At 40.7% G+C, this 13,159-nt stretch overlaps 1 protein-coding gene across 4 annotated transcripts in view; it reads left to right on the top strand.

Annotated features, from left to right (window-relative positions):
• ADAMTS18 (ADAM metallopeptidase with thrombospondin type 1 motif 18) overlaps positions 1-13,159 on the top strand; it is a 95,832-nt gene that overhangs the window by 68,192 nt on the left and 14,481 nt on the right. For 2 of the 4 annotated variants that reach the window (XM_083514919.1, XM_083514922.1), the window contains 3 exons: positions 172-416; positions 10,185-10,326; positions 11,992-12,118. In XM_083514919.1, the coding sequence (XP_083371045.1) occupies positions 172-416; positions 10,185-10,326; positions 11,992-12,118 (514 nt within the window). The remainder of the gene's footprint in view (positions 1-171; positions 417-10,184; positions 10,327-11,991; positions 12,119-13,159) is intronic. The other 2 variants (XM_083514921.1, XM_083514920.1) reach the window with 2 other exon arrangements.

The following is a 13,159-nucleotide window of genomic DNA, read 5'->3' as shown; positions in this document are numbered from 1 at the left end:
CTGGCTAGAGCAGAACTGATAAGGTCCATGATCTGTGGATAATAGTCTTACCTTTTACAACAGAAAAAAGCCTGTGATATTCTGGTTTGATTAAAAGGAAATGCTTTTACGACTGGAATGAAATCCTACATTACAACTGGAATGAAATCCTACATTTTCTCCAACTTTTAGATTATTACCCCATTGTTACGATTCCAGCAGGAGCCCGCAGCATTGAAATCCAGGAGGTGCAGATGTCTAGCAGCTACCTTGCAGTGCGCAACTTGAGCAAAAAATATTACCTAACAAAAGACTGGACAATTGATTGGCCTGGGAAATTCTATTTTGCTGGGACCATGTTCGAGTATCAGCGCTCGTTTAGCCATCCAGAGAGGCTCTCTGCAACTGGGCCAACTAATGAGACACTCATATTTGAGGTAAGCTTTCTTCTCCTCATTCTTTTCTTGATGCAGACAAATAGAGCTTGGTGCAGCATCTGCCCAACAGGTTAAATCACACAAAAGAACAGGAAGCCATTTTCCTGTTTAGGATTGTTAGCATAGTCATGCTGGAAGGTTTAAAAGCATGGTTTACAGAGGTATGAGACAATAGTCTTGGGTGTTCTAGAGAATATTGTTCCTGCCGGTCAGGGTGAGGGGTGTTTGCCCTCATTCCTCCATTGCCTAAAGACTTGGGTAACTTCAGGTGCTCCGGTGGGGGGGGGGAGATCATGTGTCAGCCTGAAGGCCACCATTCACTTCTGCAGTTCATATTGATGTTGAAGATGTTCTGATAGCTGTTTGAAAGGTTAAAGGTAAAGGTACCCCTGCCCGTACGGGCCAGTCGTGTCCAACTCTAGGGTTGTGCGCCCATCTCACTTAAGAGGCCTGGGGCCAGCGCTGTCCAGAGACACTTCTGGGTCATGTGGCCAGCGTGACGAAGCTGCTCTGGCGAGCCAGCACCAGCGCAGCGCACGGAAACGCTGTTTACCTTCCCGCTATAAAGCGGTACCTATTTATCTACTTGCACTTAGGGGTGCTTTCGAAGTGCTAGGTGGGCAGGAGCTGGGACTGAAAGATGGGAGCTCACCTCGCCGCGGGGATTTGAACTGCCGACCATGCGATCGGCAAGCTCTAGGCGCTGAGGTTTTACCCACAGCGCCACCCGCGTCTGTTTGAAAGATTACTGAACTATAATTGACATGAAGTACTTTCAACACTAAAGGCACAAACCTGTGCATCTTAACTTGGAAGTAAGTTCAACTGTATTCAGTGGTGATGGTGATTACAGCTACTACTACAGCTTCTTCTTCCTCCTCCTCCTCCTCTTCCTCCTCTTGCTACTACTAGCAAAATAAGTATATGGATGTTTAAAGTAGGCAGGACATGGGGAGTCATTTTGCCATGCTTCTTGATGTCAAAAGAATGCATTATGTATAGATTGCTGATTGTGAATTTACAGAAGCCTATAAAAACAGATACAACTAAAACATAGCATCTCTCTAGTGGATTCCAAACTTAATCCTGCAAAAATAGGCAGATTCTGACTGGAGGGTGGAAACTAGACCAAAATGGTAGACGTATGATAGGACAATGATCACCTGGTATTGTAAATCAATGCCAGCTTTTAGCACATGGTTTTGGTAATGTAGATGAGTTGCCTTAAGTGGAGACATGCATTTTTTTTTTAAAAAAATGTGTAATCCAGTTAAACGTTTAACACTGAAACGTTTTGTTAAAATTCAAGCATAGGTAATTTAAGGTCATCTGGTTTCAATTTATAAAACTTGTTTAAAGACTTAGATGGGAGGTGGATTGGCTTTGGGCAAAGAAGACCCCATTCCTGGTTCATCATTGCTTTTACTGTAGCTTAGCCTTAAAACTCAAGACTTTAGAAAAAGACAATGAAGCCATGATCAATCTTAGGTCTGAGCATGGATTCATTTTTGGGTTCAATTTCTGTTTTCCAATTTTCTAATTCTATGTGTGTGAATTATGTATCTAGAGATGAGCAAATCTGTCACTTTCAGTTTCTCTGCTTCTCATTTTCTCCAGTCTTATATTCAGTTCCCCACATTTATCTGTCAGTGTGCCAGGGGTGGGGGCATTGGCCTTATGAAATTCATCAGCATTTTACTGTGATTTTCTCTTAGTATTTAATTTATTATGCAATTTTGCCTAATATACACATTTTTGCAGAAACCCCCCTAATATACTGTATTTGTGTATAAATACATTTTTGTACATATTACTTGGATAGAGAGCTGCATTGCAAAATTCAGAAAATTGCAAATTTTAAAAGATTGCTGTTTTGTTTCACATATTGTTTCAGAAAGTGCAAATTAGGTTGGTTCACCTTTAAATGTGAGCTGAATCAAATTCTTCCCCATCACACCTTAGGCCTAAACTACTTGCCAAGCAGCATTCTGTGAATCTTCCATCTATATGTTTTGTTTTGTAAACCCAAAGGAACAGGGAGAAGATTGCTCTGAAGTAGGAGAAAGGCAGACTGAGAGTGATTAAGTAAAGATGTAAAGACCAAGTATCTTTCCCCTTGTGGGAGCAAAAAGCAGTTTGGGGTGGGTGATTTTGAGTTGGATAATTTTCTTCAGTTCGCATTAAAGTGAACTAACCTAATTTACACTTTCTGGATTTATATGCAGATTAGAATGCAGATAACAATTGGATTGCAGACATCTCCAACCTTTGTGATACCAATTTTGTTTGAAAATGAATATGAAAATGTATATTTTATGGATGAAATGTGTACTCAAATGGATATTTTAGGCAGAATGCATAGGAAAGCATACAAAGTTACGTATTTTAAGCGTGAAATTCATGCAAAATGTGCACAAAGTGCCTATTGTAGAGAAGAGTGTGTATAAAAATATGTGTAATTTAAATGTGTGTGTGTGTGTGTGTGTGTTTATTTTTAAAAAGTCTCCAGAAAATGGGATGGAACAGACTTGGGACTGAACATTTGTAAAGTTGATATGGAACAGAAATAGACTGATAGGCCCATCCCTATTTTTGAGCTAAACAATACCAGGAGGGGAAAGAGTTAAGCAGCCTCTCCCAATTTGCTTTGCTTCTACTCAGAGGAAGCTTGCTCCAGGCTGATTTGGATTATAAATAAAATCAAATTCTGAGCAAAGAGTCCCGAGCTCAATGCATAGTTTCAATCTCAGATTTCAAGTCTGATAGCTTGACCTACCGGTATATCAGTTTCTCCAGGCACTCGAGCAACAATCAGTAATAACATTAATCTGATAACAAAACCACCTGCTTCCATCTTTTGAAATGGTCTGCCATGTGTGAAAACTTTAAGAAGGTTCCGGTTAAAAAAGAAGAAGATTATGACCTGTCACAATATAAATGGGAATATGGCAACCTTCAACAAAACTGTCTCATATTGAATGAGAGAATTACCAAACTGTCATAGAACTGGATAAGTTTATCTCCACTGCAACATGTAAGAGAGGGATGGGACATTAACCAAAGTGGCAATCATTCACTCAGGGTGGAGAGAGAAAAGAAACAAGGCAAAAGGGAACATACTATCAATGCAGGAAAAGATGTCTAATTAAAATCGATAAATCATTTCTTCCCCTCTTTGGTGATGGGAAAATGAAAAAAGGAAGCCAGGTGGAAGGACTTTGCTGATAATTTAGGCTAGCAGTCACTGGGTGAAAGCCAACTTGGAGTTTGAAAGCCTTGCTTTTATTATTAGCTACTAGATGATAATTTAGCTCTGATTTCCCCTAAAGAGAGTGTGTGTTGGACAAAGCAAAGCCTGGCTTATGAGATACAGATGTAAATTCAATGTAAGGGATAAAAGGGTTCTGCTTAAGTGAAAAAGATTAGATGGGCTCTATCCTTTAAATGGGTGCCTTTTGCACATGATGTTTACAAAAGAAGAGGGAGCGAGAAATATATACCATGACAAATATAAGCCAGCTGAAGAAGAAATGAGATCATAGGAGGACCTTTCAAAGGCTACCTTTTCCTGTCAATGCCCTCAGTGGGCTTGTGTGAACTCTCCATTTTACATGTCACTTTTAAGATTTGCTTTCTAAATGCCCTCTAGAAATAGCAAGGCACATAAAACCTCCCTGTCTTCAATTTCAAGATTTTTCTCAGTACACGCAAGTCGGAGTTGCCTACCCTTGAGTGTGTTCCACAGTCATTCTGAAAAGTCCCTCTGCAAGAAGTCTGCATTTTCTCCTGTGGGCAAGATCCATTTGTAGCACTCTGGTTGCATAATGAACTTCCACTAGTGCAGCCCATCAGGGCTAGTAGCCATTGACAGCCTTATTCTCCTTCTGGAATTTGTTCTAGGAAGGAGCCGATACACACACACACACACTTTCTGTTGCTCCAGAGTGTAGCTTCTGGATCAGTGTCCAGAAGAGGGTGACCAAGATAGTGAGTTCTCTAGAAACAAAATCCTATGAGAAATGGTTGAAAGAGTTAAAGAGGTTAAACATAATGATGAACATCCTGCTTGTATGAACTGTTTGACAGTGGAGCAGATTGGCTCAGGAGGTACCGTATTTTTCGCTCTATAACACGCACCCGACCATAACACACACATAGTTTTTAGAGGAGGAAAACAAGAAAAAAATATTCTAAACGAAACAGTGGATGTATGATTTTTGTGCTTCATTCTGTGGCCACAGACATGTGATCTGATGGTGAGTTTGGGGTAGCCCAATGCAAAAATCCTGAAGGTCCATGTGGATCCATGCTTTGTAACCACGTTTTTGCACCACTGTGGCCCCAGGCAACAGTGGGTGCGTGATTTTTTTGGTGCAAGCTGTAGCCATGGACATGCTATGTGATCTGCTGGTAAATTTGGGGTGACCCGTGTAAGCGGCTCCTCTCCCCTCCCGCTTTGCTCCTTTAAAGAAGCAGGCTCTCTGTCCCTCTCTCCTCCCCACTCAGCGGCTCTTCTCCTGCTTTGCTGTTTCAAAGCAAGCCACGGAGGAGGGAAGGAAGGTGAACCATGGATCTTCTGCTCACGACTGCAGCAGATCCCCCCGCCATCCGTAGGCATTTGCTCCATAGCACGCACAGACATTTACCCTTACTTTCTAGGAGGAAAAAAGTGAGTGTTATGGTGCAAAAAATATGGTAATTTACTCTACTTCATTAGAGGATATTAAGTAGAGGCTGGATAGCCACCTATCAGGATACTGTAGCATTAGACTTCCTGTATTAAATATTAGTGGCTGGTGCTCACTGGTACTGGTTAAAGCAAAAGGCAAGATGGCCAGCAGTAGATGGAGCCAGAGTCAATGATAGGCAGAAGCAACTAATTCTAGTTTTGTTCCCAGCCTCTTCCATGACTTTTGAGATCCCTCCCAACTTTATGATTCTGCTTTATGAATCTATAACCACAGTGTTATTTTATGCAGACCCAAACAGTTGGTACATGATGCGCATGGCGCTGTGGCCTCTTGGGCTTCCCAATCAAAAGGTTGGCAGTTTGAATCCCTGCAATGGGGTGAGCTCCCATTTCTTTCCCAGCTCCTGCCAACCTAGCAGTTCAAAAGCACGCCAGTGCTAGTAGATAAATAGGTACCGCTGCGGTGGGAAGGTAAATGGCATTTCCATGTGCTCTGGTTTCTGTCACAGTGTTCGTTGCACCAGAAGCGGTTTAATTATGCTGACCACATGACCCAGAATGCTGTCTGTGGACAAACACCAGCACCCTCGGCCTGAAAGTGAGATGAGTGCCACAACCCCATAGTCGCCTTTGACTAGACTTAACCATCCAGGGGTCCTTTACCTTTACCTTTTACGTGCCATTCCATATTTGCTGGCTGAGCAAATCTTTAAGACATCCATTGAATGTAATTCAAGGTAATTAATTGCAAGTTAGTACTAATTGCCAGATGCATGTTTACAGCCTAAAATCTCCCTAGGAAGTTTGATGACCTAAAGGAAGTGTTGATGTACATTTACAAGGAATTGCTTCAATGATCCACAAATGTACATAGTCATTTACACATCAGTAATAGCCAAGGGAAGGAAGGAAAACCAAGACAGAGAAATAGATGCACAGCTGGTTAAGAATATTTATTGTTTTTACTTTGAAATAAAAATTAACAGGAAAGGAAAAGGGCTGTTTGTGCAAGAGAGTTCAATTTGTCCATTGTTTCAATTTTTTTATGCCCTAAGCAAAAGTTTTGCTCTTCCGAATAGTTCTGGCAGATATTAGCCATTGAGCTTGTGTTTTTTTCAACGTACAAAGTTGTAAATTTTATAACTCTGCGCCCTGCGGTCAAAGCTGCTGAGTGTTGTGTCTGAAGTCAGGTGGTTGGTGTGTTAAAGGTAGACATTAAACAGTTCTGTGGAAGACCTGGAAATGTTTAAGGAGGTTGTTTGCCAGCTGTAAATTTGGGAGCAAACGCCAATTGGCAGGGAAGTCTCTGGAATGTGTCCAGTTAAGTAGACTGAAGCACTGGAGGTCTTTCCAAATTTGTAGTTTTAATAATATGCTGCTGCTCACTGACTTCAGATATTGGATTCCCATGGAAAAGCTTTCTAAGTGAATGCTTGACACTATTCTAGGAAGAGATAATGTTTTATATTCTACAAGTTCTTGTCACTTTGAAAAATGACAAGCTGAGAATAGCTCTGCCTTGATAATGGAAAATAAATAGTATCCTTAAATAAATATTATATGGTATTGTAAGATTAGACTGTTTACTCTGCAGCTATGCAGTGCTTGATCCACTGTCTATAACAGAAATGGGGATCCTGTGGCCCTCCAGATGTTGTCAGGCTCTCACACCCAACAGCCCCAACAATCATGGCTGTAAGATTGTGGCTTAAGAGCATGCCATAAGTTGAAGTCAGCCCTGATCAAGTGTAGCACTTGCACATTACCAGAGATATTGCAGAGAGCAGTAGGGGACATGTAATATACTTTAATTTTGTATGTAAGGGACATATGCCACCTATTTCTGTAGCCATTGTTATGGCCATGTGCTTGTGTGCTGTGTGTGTAGGTGGGGCTCCTCTCCAAAATGTACACTTTTCTTGCATACCTCAAGGTTCCCACACTCAGTTTAAGTTTATGCAGGATTTGCTATTTGGTTTATAGCACATTCACACTAGATACATGCCTTACTTTTAAGAGGAGTGTAATTGTATTCCACTAGTGGCAGCAAATTCTTTCTTGCTGATTAGCTGAGGTAGTTTGGTGGCAGGAAATGTTCAGTTACTCAGAGGAGCAAACAGTTTGCTCTCTAGTTCTGTGAGGGAAATGAAAGTTGTCAGCTTGGATGGGATGGCTGAGGACTGGGAAGAGATAGTGTATGGGTAGGAAAGCTAAGGAAAGATGATCCAAAGGTAAGAGGATGAAGGAAGGATGCACAGTTGGTAATGGACTCAGGAAGACATTGACAAAATGGAGTGGTGTCCAGAAGAGGGTGACTGGGATGGTCAGTGGTCTGTAAACTAAGTCCATTGAGAAATGGTTGAAATAATTGGGTACATTTAGCCTGGAGAAGAGAAGAATAAGGAGGGGCGTGATAATGATATTCAAATATCAGAAGGACTCTCACACAGATAATGGAGTAGGCATGTTCTGCTTGTTTTAAAGAGCAGGACTAGAACCAGTAGCATATCTCAGCTAAACATTAGGAGAAACTTTCTAATAATAAGAACTGTTGAACAACTGTCTGCCTCAGGAGGTGGTGAGCTCTCCTTTACTGGAGATATTTAAGCAGGATCTGGACAGCCATCTGTCAGGGATGCTGTAATTGCATCCTGCATTGCAGATCAGGGGATTGCATTAGGTCTAAGGCCCCTTCCAATTCCATGATGGTAGTATCTGTGTATCATTGCAACTTCTTACAATTTCTTCTCTCTCTCTCTCTCTCTCTCTCTCTCTCTCTCTCTCTCGCACATGTGCACAATGCGCATATGCTTGCTGTCTGTCTGGGTGGTGCAAAAGGGAGGCTGATTACACCCCTGGTCTCCATAAAATCTCATACATTATTTTACATTTGCCTGATATTAGGTGTTTCCTCAACCCTGGGTCTTGCAATAAAGCAGAGAGCCAAGCTATTAGTTTTGCTGGATATATATATATATCTGGACTAAGCCATATATTTCCGGTTTGGATCTCTACCAGAATTTGTGGACTGAAATAGAATCTGGCTAATGGGACTGGAAAATATATCATCCTTTTCTCTGTCTCCTCTCCCTCCTCACAACAGGCACACTTTTCTATAATAACAGTAAATAATAGTGAGCTACATGTTCGTTGTTAATGGACTGAATATGCAAATTTATTTTACTGTTTTTCACTATCATAGCTCATTGCTTCTCTCCTTTACCTGTTCCCCTAGGTGTACATTTTCTGAAGAACTAATATTCACTTCTCTGCCTTGAAAAACATTAATTGTATGTTTTGGGATTTTTTTTAATGTAACCTTTACTGCTGATTTTTCATAAGCCTTTCTCCACACCCGCTCCAATTTAGATTCCGTATCCATTCATAGATTTAATCCAAGCAGGACTGGTTTGATATTGGCAAGCCACCGCAATACCCTTCAGGCTTTGTTAAAATGGAGAAGTTACCCAAGATTCCAAAATGCATGTGGAGCCTCCACAGATATATAATAACACATAGGGAATACACAGGGAAGGGCTGTAGCTCAGTGGTGGGGCATGTGCTTTGCATGCAGAAGGCCTCAGGTTCAATTCAATCCCCAGCATCTCCAGGTAGGGATGGTTGAGAACCCTGCCTGAAATACTGGAGAGCCATTGTCAGTCAATGTAGACAATAGGTGGACACTGTAGATGGACCAGTGGTCTAACTTGGCATATAATGCATCTTTCTATGTTCCTAACATAGGGCACTGACTTATACTGAATCAGACTATTGGTCCACATAGATCAGTATTGTCTACTAAACTGCCAATGTCTCTCTCCATTGGGAATTCCGTCTGGGGCTGATGAGAATTGGGAGTTCAGTGTATGGAGGACACCACATCGGCTATCCTTGGGCTACATTGTCTAGCAGCAGCTCACCAGGGTTTCAGACAGGAATCCTTTCCTGCCATACCTGAAGATGCTGGAGATTGAATCTGGGCCACCCTGCATACTTGTAGAGACATTGCAGTCCTATAGTACTCAGAAGTAAACCCCTATCGAGTTCAGTGGGATTTTACTACTGGGTAAGTGAGGTAGGTTAGGCTAAGAGATGGTGACTGGCCCAAGGTCACCCAGTGAGCTTCCTGGCTAAGTGGGAATTTGAACCCTGCTCTCCCAGGTCCTAGTCAAACACTCTAACCATTATGCCATGCTGGCATAGGGATCTGCACATTCCTAGTTTGAATGAAAAATAGAATTCCTTGTAAGCCTTTATGAACCTTGTTTTATTTATTCCATCTTTTCAATTAATGCAGCCAAAGTCTCAGAAACTGCTTCTGCGGGGTACAATAGAATTTACCTCCAACAGCAAGCCTTCCTTGAGTTTGTAGTTATCTGAACTGAAGCAGATGGTTTTTAGTAATTGGCCATTGGCCTGTTCAGAATCAGCAACAGTGTAAAATTAAATGGCCCATGATGGAAAAGACAGACTTTTCTACACACACACACACACACACACACACACACACACTCATATTGACTGTACAGTATTGAGGACTTATGAGCTAGGGGACCTGAGTTTCTTTCTTTCTTATGCATGTCTTCCACCCTTCCTCCCAGGAGTCCAGAGCAATACATTGCATTATCTCCTTTTATTCGTGCTAAATCCTTGTGATGAGGGTTACATAAAGGTCGAGTTGTCACTGAGGTGGTAAACTGGGCTGTTCCTTCTCCAACTGAAAGTTGGTGCTCATTCCCACTCTAGCAAATGGAAGAAGCCCTGGGGTGTGTGTACTTTTCTCTTTAGTGTGAAAGGAATCTCCTATGAAAATGATTAATATATGGGACTTACCTGGGTACCCTTTGCAGGTAAGGATCTTCAGATACACATCAGTGCCCAGAACCACAGCAGATCAGGGTGATTCTGTTATATCTTTAACTGCATATTTTAGGCACAGTCTTAAAGGCATCTGCTTCCTGGTAAATCTTGTGGTATTCAGCTGGGCTTTCACCCAGGTAAGCTTGCCTGAGACTGCAGCCTTAACCTTTCTTTCCCCCTCATTCTTCATAACGTATTTCTCTCTCCATGCTGTCTAGATCCTTTTACAAGGCAACAATCCTGGCATTGCTTGGCAATATACCTTCTCTAAGATTATAAATGAGAACAAGATATTCACAAAGAGACATAGCTACTCATGGGTAACAGTGCAGTCAGATTGCTCAGCTACGTGTGGCGGGGGTGAGTAACTTACTCCAAAAGTCTGAATTCAATGAATATGCCAAAAAATCATGAAATATAGTTTCCAGCATTTTTTTTTTTAAAATATTGAATAATACATTTGAGTAGGGGCTTCTGATTTCAGGAATCCTGGTTGATAAACTGAATTTCAGTTGATTGAATGTGCACAATACATTATTGCTTCTGATTTCCCTTTCTTTAGTCTGTTGTTGTTTATAGGTCTTTGTGTTATTAATTTGTTGCTTTTATTTATATTTACATATATATTAGACTTTCCATACCTACTAAACACAAAATATCTTGCAATTTAAAATAAAGAGAGCATAAGGGGCTGGATTCAATTAAACAATTGTGCTTACAAGTGTCAGCATAACAAATCCTTCTAGGTCAGTGGGGCTTTCCTCCTTCTCTCCCCCATATCTGTGCCCCCATGACCTCCATCAGCTCTGAGGGTGAGAAAAAAACCCTGGACAGAGGGGAGATAAGTTTGTATTAGTGCAATCCCACTGTATTATTAGGTCACATTTCATCAATTCTTAACTACTTCTTCTTCTTCTTCTTTCATTTATCAGTCACATTTTTGTCATACCAACTTAACAAACTAACAAACAAAAACTCCATTAAAACATCCCAATCATGCAAAAAGGCCATAGATAGTTAAAAACCAAAAGCTTGGTTAAAAACAAACATTTTTGCCTGGCACATAAAAGCAATGGTATAGGACAGCACTGCTCTGAGCAGTATTGCAAAGGTTTCTGTTACTTATTCTCTATTATCTACCCCCAATTTTCTGCATTGTCTTTGTTTTCCATGACTTTTCCATATTTTGTCTGACATTTCATGGATCAATTTTCCCAATATTTTCCTTTTATATTCTCCATTATTACAGGCCTTGTGCTATCTAGATTTTAAAACCCCATTCTTTCCTTTTGTCTCTGAATTTCCTTCTCTTTCTTGCCATCTCACGTTTCTTATCCGTCCTCTTACATTTCTGATCATATCTTTTCTTCAAAAAGATCTGAATTCATGCCTTAATTGTTTCCAAAGATAAATTTGCTTGAGATAGTGTCTCCTCCCTGTGACCCTGTTCCCCTTCTTTTTCCTGCCATCTTCAAGAAAGCTACAGTACATAATTGCTTAACCATTTCCCCCCACCCCCAACTTCAATGCATTAAATAATCCAATACAGGCACCCTTTCTTTTTTAACAAAACCTCAAAAACCTTATTCAATGGTTCGATTCCTTCAAAACCTTCAAATTAATTGTAACTATGCAACATTTAAAATTCTACTGAAAGATATCAACACACATTGTGAGAATTCCTCTGACTCATGTTTTAAAAGCAGTAAGAATGCTTTGTAACATTAATAACACTAAGGCTTGTATCCAACATTAGTGCTACTCAGAGTAGATCTTTTGAAATTAAGACCTAAGCTAGTCATGCCCATTTATTTATTAGAGCTCAAGGTGGTGGCATTTTCATCTGAGGGTTACATTCCCTCATAGAGAACCTTCTGGGGGCCACATGCCAGTGATGGGGGTGGGGAAAGGCTGAGAGGCAAATTGCCTGATGAACTACAGTGCTATGTTCAGTTACTTTTTCATTTCTACAATAACTTCTTTCTCTCGTACATCTTTTTTTATTTCTCTTGGTTTTCTCCATAGGGCACTTGATAGCAAAAGCTGTATGTTTACAAGATCATCGTGTCCGTGTCAATGCCTCTTTCTGTGGCCCAAGCACAAAGCCCTTGACGGAGACAAAGATATGCAATGCAAATCCTTGCCCAGCCTAGTATGTATTATGAATTTATCATCCCTTCCTATTTCTTTTATGAGTCTTTGTGTTTGAGTCTAAATTCACAAATCTGTGGAATAAACCTATTTTGCTTCCTAGACAGATGATTCAAAACCCTCCTCTATAAAACTTGGAAGAGTTTGAATTGGGACTAGGGATGGGGCAATAATTTGAACCCTTCCTCAAATTAGTGCAACAGGATCAAAGCAGACCCATTCCAGCTCAATTCTGCTTCCACGCCCAACCTGGACAAAGCCTATGAGTGCAAATAGCAGGAGACAATAGGTTTGTTCACATGTTACACTGAACACAGATACAAGGTGTCTCTACACATGTACATTGTGTGGAAGTGTTTATGTTTGTTAATTGGTACACATACTATGCACTTGGTGACTGTTACATGTAAATAACTGTGTTGAGTGTACATCTCAAATATTTGTGCACACAGGTACGTAGACTGTACGTACTCATTGAATGTAACATGTGAACACTGCTATGAACATCCCAGTGCCTTGGGGATGAGTATGGTTTGAGTATGGGATTGAGTATATGCTAGGGGGACAACTACAATTGCGGGACAATAAGTGGGGAAGAACAGCCAGAATAATGGAGCCAAAAGGCAATGTGAATGGAAGTAGGTGTGTTTAGCCTAGAGCAGTGCTTTTTAGCCTTGGATCTCCAGGTGTTGTTGGACTATAACTCCCATTATCCCCAGTCAGCTTAGCCAATATAGATGGATGATGGGAGTTGTAGTCCAATAATATCTGGAGACCCAAGGTTAAAGAACAAGGAAGATGAAAGGCAGGTATGCTGTCTGTTCTCAAATATGAATCACATAAAAATTTGTTTTAATAAAAAAAGTTCTACCAATTCTTCATCCTGTTTCCAACAGCAGCCAGCCAGATGCCCGTGGTAGCTCATATTTGTGCATGAATGTGATAAGCATCTTCTTTCTTTATTTTTTCTCAGCATCTGGTATTTAGAGAGATACTGCTTCTGTTAGTAAAGATTATATCTTCCCAATATTTAAGCCATTTA

Source organism: Podarcis liolepis (assembly GCF_965112155.1).
Source record: "Podarcis liolepis genome assembly, chromosome: 7".
In the NCBI taxonomy this organism is placed as follows: domain Eukaryota; kingdom Metazoa; phylum Chordata; class Lepidosauria; order Squamata; family Lacertidae; genus Podarcis; species Podarcis liolepis.
Note: the sequence above shows the minus strand (reverse complement) of the source record. Positions and strands in the feature narration are given on the sequence as shown.